Here is a 5,505-nt window from a genome sequence, read left to right on the forward strand (position 1 = left end):
CAGTCCGAAAAGTTTTCACTTATCAAGGTTTCTGTTAGTTAAGGCGATAGTAGAAAAAAACACAAAGATCACTTCCCACTGTTCTAATACGTTGAACAGAACAAGAATCTTAACCTACACCACCACAAGATTCTTAACCTACGCCAGCTCCTAAATTACAGCAAAAAGGGAAGAAAAAAAAAAAAAAACCAATGTCACTTTTCACTTCCTCTCTCGTATCTTCGTTTTCTTCTACCCCAACAGTTACTCTCTCTCCCGCGAGAACCTCGAATGCTCTTATCCTGCGCACGTCCTTCCTTATCCTGCGCCACTCTTTGCCATGGCCACTGTCCGCAAAACACACTTCCAGAAACACATTCAGCTGCACTCTCAGATCTTCACCGACCCAGAAGCACGTGTACCCTGACCCAAGTCCCGAATTTTCAGAATCTGTGCGTACATTCATTTTGCTGTGAATTTTGCAGAATCTGAAAGGTTGTACCCATTTTTTTAAATTCTATTGTGTTGGGGTGTTGCAGGAGACCCAGAAGTTCAAAGTTGAGCTCTTGCAGAAGCTTTCAGAGGACGTAGACGAGTTTGGGGATGAACTTGATGCGGTTATAGACGCTTGCGCTCAGGTGAATGTTGTTTACCCTTTCAAGAACAAAACTTTATGACAAAATCGTTTGTGGGTTACGTTTCATTGTTTGTTTTCTTGGAAAATCCACTTATTAGGAATACTTAATTGCATTAATTATAATGGTTCACCTAGTTGAGATTGAAATTTGTTTATCGTACTTGAGTGCTAGGTGCTTGGGAAAACGCTTGAACGGATATATAATTCACTCAAATATAACAAAAAAGTGCTCAAATTACGTAGGACATTTATGCAACTTTTGTAATTTTCTTTTTGTCCATTCTAGCAAAGTATATCAGTTATATGCTTAAACTTTAAATAGTCAATGATTGACTCTAGATTTTGGTATGATTTGATGGTGAGAGTTATTAAATAATCTGGTATACAGCTTACTAATTCAAATCCGGCTGGAATGTACTTAATCTTTCATCTTCCATCTTCACTGTTCATTTTCGTTGTGGTTGTGATGTCAACTTGAAAAACAATATATGTATTAGTATCTTGCACCAACTACACATAATGAGGGGCACAAGAAGTTAACAAACTTTCAACTCTCCTTTCGTTTTCTTTTAGATTTTTTATGTTAAGGTTGTTGTCCTGTCCCCAAATTTGGATTTTAATTACAAACTTATCGCATTGCCTTCCTTTCACCAATCAACAGAAAAGGGGGCAATGACTGCTTGTATTTTTAGATAATACTAGTTTCTCTTTGTTCATATATATTTCGGTAGGAAATCAGTTGGCAATTTGACTTTGAATGTGTCAGCTTCCTCCTGTGTCCTACCTAATCTTTTTCTATAGTTTTTTATGTGGTGTATTACAAAAGAAAATAATTGTATGTCTCTTGTTTTAAGCATTTGAACAAGGGATATACTTGCGGAAGTGTTTGAGTTTAATGGATTTTCTTCTTGATTGCATATAAACAGAAGAACTGCTTTTGATTAAAAAGATAAATTACTGTAGTCTTACTGTAATGGATTTAGTAAAAGATGAGGCTTTGAGAGTAGTTGGTCTTGTGTATAGACTGAGTTTCACTGTGATTCTAAGAATCCTTTTGCAAAAATAAATAAATGAAATAGACAAAATCACAAGCTGCTTTTATCTTTTCCTGCAAAGAATTGCACATTGTAAGTCATCAGTGATCTTAATCTTATAAGAAGTTGAGAGACATGCATTTATTTTTCTGATAATACCCTTTTTTATTATCATACCACACTTAAAAGAACATTCTCATTTCATGATTTTGTGGTCACTTTTCTTACATATAAAGGAATTTGTTCATTAATGTTTGTTGCCATTTGTCAACATTCTTTTCCTAGAAGAAATCATGTCAAATTAATAAGAATATCACAAATTTTAATTATATGTCCCAATTATTTCCAAATTACATGTGACTTTATTTATATGGAAATTTTCTTTTTCCTTTTCAGAGTCATTGAGTCCTAAGTTGAAAGGATTTTATAAATCAAATTTTCCTCAATGATTGTCCAAGAAATCTAAGTTAGGTTTACCTATTTGTATGCAATCGCCGTTCTACTAATCTGGTTTAAATCTCTCACAGTTGGTGTATCTGCATTTATACCCCTGAAGTCATTTGATATTTTATTGTGTTCAATATTGCATGCAAAGATTGGTTAGCAACTGCCCGATTTAAATAGTCATGTCGTGAGATGTAGGTTTTTTTTTAATGATTGACGTAATGGAATTACTAGACATTTTTCTTTATTTATCCAGTATCTAATGGGATAAAATATCACAAAATCAGTAAGAACCTTGTAAAGTGATACTATAATGGTAACTGCACTGGCATTATGAGTTTCGTAAGAGTTCACAATGCATGTCGGTTCATAGTTGTGCGTTCTTGGTGGTTGATTATTGATATACTCGGCCTGTGCTTGTTCTTATTGGCTACTTACACAGTTATGAACCCTGTTTCCCTATTCAGGATTCAAAATTCGGAACATCGATTTATAGATTTTAATAGAATTCATTTGGATTGACTTCAGTATATGAAAGATTCAGAGTGTAGGTGTGCAGAAAACAAGGTGTGACCAGTTATAATCAGATGGTGAAAACTGTACAAATGTTAGGTTATGTGTTTGTAAGTCTATGTGTTTAGCATTGGATATTAGAGGCTGGTTTGCACAAAACAAGGTGTGACCAGTTGTAATCAGATGGTGAAAACTGTACAGACGTGAGGTGATGTGCTTGTAAGTGTATGTGTTTAGCATTGGATATCAGAGGCTGACTTGGTTAATAGAGAACTTGTTACAAGTTACCTGATGCATAAGTGGGAAAAGGTTTGTTTTATTATATTGAAAGGATTATTGTCCTGTATCCGTGATTGATCTCAAATAACTGATGAAGAATATTGTCCAAGCCATTTTTAGAATATTGTGGTTCATAACTCTTCAATACCTTCAGCTGTCTATATTCTTATAGAGTATCTATTTCCTTCTGCCAAAAGCAAACTTCTTTAGAAACAAAAACAAAAACCTTTACTACAAAGCAAAAACTTTTTGGAACCTTCTAAATATTTCTAATTTTTTGACATGCTTGGCCGAGATCTGACAATGTTTTGACATGCTAGTTTGATGCTTGAGACTTGAAGCTAAATAATTCCACTTTAAACTTAGGAGTTAAAATATTAGCTTTTGTTTGAAAACAGATATTTAGTGAGTTTTTGTGCAAGGAGTATGGAGGTCCTGGGACATTGTTGGTGGAGCCATTCACGGATATGTTGGTCGCTCTAAAGAAGAAGAAACTACCAGGAGCACCTCTGGCTGCTAGGGCGTCACTATTATGGGCTCAAAATTATGTTGATGAAGATTGGGAAGTTTGGAACTCAAAACCAAAATAACTTTCTCTTTACAGTGTTTTCTTTTTCATTTACAATGTAAAGATTTGTCATTTGCTAGTAACATGTGTATGCTTTTAACACTAAAAGGAACTAGTTTACTAGTAGATTTTGACGTTCGCTACTTTTTCTTTTTTTTCTTTTTTCCTCTTCTTTGTGCTATACAAACATGCTGTCACTGGAACATGGTTATTCAGTTGAGGATTATGATTGGTGATGGAAGAGAAGTCTGTAGTTCGAACCACTGTTGAACTTCCTTGCCCATGTATAACTCAACCAGCAGGAGCATCCAACATGAAAGAGCCATTCAAATAATGTTCTGAGACACTATATATAATATCACAACTTAGCACCACAACTCCCAGACTCTGAGATGCTCTGTAAGGAGGGGCGCCACGATTTTGGTCTAAGTGCAGCAGGATTCACAGATACTGCCCTTACCCTGTGTCTGTCTGCTCTCATTGCCTGCAATTCATTATGCAGTTACAGCATCAGTACTTATTGATGATAAATACATGATCAATAAAAAATGAAGTCAAAACTTATGTTTGTAATTTGGTTTCTTCAAAAACATGGATGCATTAAAATATACTGATTCTGAAATTACTCATCCCCTCTCGCTCTCTCTTTCTCTCCCTTGAGTGTTCTTTCTTTCCAAAGAAACTGCAAGGGCTAGAATTGCATATTATAAAGAATCGATTCAACTCAAAAACTGAACTTGGTAGATATAGATCACATTCACAGTTTTATATTATATCCCTCTAACATGTATAAACATAACATCTTGTTAATGCCTAAAAATAAAGAAAATAATGTTGGGAAATCCGATCCTATTCGAATTCAACAATATTTCAACTAGACTAGTTAGGTTTTGAATGAACCAGTTAGGAAAAAAATCCTAATAGAACATCATTCATGGAATAGTATTTAGCCAAGACAACAAAGAGAAAGATGAGTGTTGATGATAAGTAACTAAAGGACCACCTGATATATCTTTCCAGTGTCCAACTTCCCTCCAGTCTCACTAGCTAAACTTGGCTTTTCCAGATGCTGCACTATTTGCATACTCTCTACTGTCTTAGCCTCTTGCTTCCTCGTCTTTGCATGTTTCTTTGCTTTCAACATCTTCACAACCTCTAAAAACCATAAACACAAACAAAACCTCTTCAGAAAACATGAACCAACGCAAAAACACACCCTTCAAAAGAAAAGAAAAAAAGTGACTGTAAAAATACCTTGAGTGGTGATGAGCCTGTAAGCATGGCCAAGAGTGAGAATCTCATTAGGCCGTAGCAACTTAACATGAGTAAAAAGCACAGTATTATTCTCCACATGATTGTGTCCTTCAGGCACAGGCAATGGTATTATCAAAGAAACATAATGGCCTGGATTAGTCCTCATAACATCACTTGCAGTCACTGACCAATACAACCTCTCTATTTTCCCAGATGGGTGCTGAATCACTAGTGCTGCAGCATCTACAGCTTGGCAATTCCCCATCTCTAAACCAAAAAAAAAAAAAAAAAAAAAATGAAAATTGTGGAATGTGAAGAATAAGAGAGAAAGAGAATGAATGAAGAGAGGGAACAATGTATGTACAATAATCATAAAAGGTCTTTTTCTCTCAATTTAAAGCATGGCATGATTATTGTGGACTTTTGTTATAATAATTGATCAATCTACTAAAATAACGTGACAACTTATTTTATTTTTATTTTATTTTTATATTCTGAAATGACTGATCGGCACCGGCACGGACCTACGGAGCGGGTGGAAGTGCCACGTGGAGAGAGGAGAAAGCTAAGGTGATTTGGACGTATATATATGTTGAGGACTTGAGGGGGTCAAGGATTTGATTTAAGGTAAGATATAAGATATAGGTTTTATTATGATCTTTGTTAGTGAAAAATATTTAATCACCAAAGCGTGCGGTTATTATGATTCTTTTATGTGGACGTGGACAAGGACGCCCTCTCTTGTTCTTATTTGCATGATTTGTCAAGATATTTAATATTTTAGACTAGCTCAAAAA

General features: G+C 35.1%; 2 protein-coding genes across 3 annotated transcripts; one reads left to right on the forward strand and one right to left on the reverse strand.

The window, feature by feature from the left end:
• Nucleotides 1-3,483, forward strand: LOC133302901 (protein PLASTID REDOX INSENSITIVE 2, chloroplastic-like). Its single transcript, XM_061502726.1, has 3 exons — nt 1-431; nt 519-617; nt 3,285-3,483. The coding sequence occupies exons 1-3, from the start codon at nt 192-194 to the stop codon at nt 3,474-3,476; spliced, it is 531 nt and encodes a 176-aa protein (XP_061358710.1). The 5' UTR covers nt 1-191; the 3' UTR covers nt 3,477-3,483.
• A 321-nt stretch (nt 3,484-3,804) lies between these two features.
• On the reverse strand, nt 3,805-5,125 carry LOC133302900 (uncharacterized). Of its 2 annotated transcripts, XM_061502724.1 has the most exons (4): nt 5,073-5,125; nt 4,709-4,975; nt 4,458-4,609; nt 3,805-3,938 (listed from the first exon to the last, which is right to left on the reverse strand). In XM_061502724.1, the coding sequence occupies exons 2-4, from the start codon at nt 4,971-4,973 to the stop codon at nt 3,813-3,815; spliced, it is 543 nt and encodes a 180-aa protein (XP_061358708.1). In that variant the 5' UTR covers nt 4,974-4,975; nt 5,073-5,125; the 3' UTR covers nt 3,805-3,812. The 2 variants fall into 2 exon arrangements, with proteins under 2 accessions (XP_061358708.1, XP_061358707.1); XM_061502723.1 differs by lacking the exon at nt 5,073-5,125 and having other exon boundaries at nt 4,709-5,013.
• Between the last annotated feature and the right edge of the window lie 380 nt (nt 5,126-5,505).

The sequence above is a fragment of the Gastrolobium bilobum genome, unplaced genomic scaffold, assembly GCF_033153095.1.
Source record: "Gastrolobium bilobum isolate Gb01-03AN ecotype WA unplaced genomic scaffold, APGP_CSIRO_Gbil_v1 utg48796, whole genome shotgun sequence".
Classification (NCBI taxonomy): domain Eukaryota; kingdom Viridiplantae; phylum Streptophyta; class Magnoliopsida; order Fabales; family Fabaceae; genus Gastrolobium; species Gastrolobium bilobum.

Coding starts and splice junctions, on each gene's coding strand:
- LOC133302901 (XM_061502726.1), top strand. CDS start 192: ATGTCACTTTTCACTTCCTCTCTCGTATCTTCGTTTTCTTCTACCCCA. Junction 432..518: donor GTCCCGAATTTTCAGAATCT/GTGCGTACATTC, acceptor GGGGTGTTGCAG/GAGACCCAGAAGTTCAAAGT. Junction 618..3,284: donor TTATAGACGCTTGCGCTCAG/GTGAATGTTGTT, acceptor GTTTGAAAACAG/ATATTTAGTGAGTTTTTGTG.
- LOC133302900 (XM_061502724.1), bottom strand. CDS start 4,973: ATGGGGAATTGCCAAGCTGTAGATGCTGCAGCACTAGTGATTCAGCAC. Junction 4,610..4,708: donor CAGGCTCATCACCACTCAAG/GTATTTTTACAG, acceptor TATGGTTTTTAG/AGGTTGTGAAGATGTTGAAA. Junction 3,939..4,457: donor ACACTGGAAAGATATATCAG/GTGGTCCTTTAG, acceptor AATGAATTGCAG/GCAATGAGAGCAGACAGACA.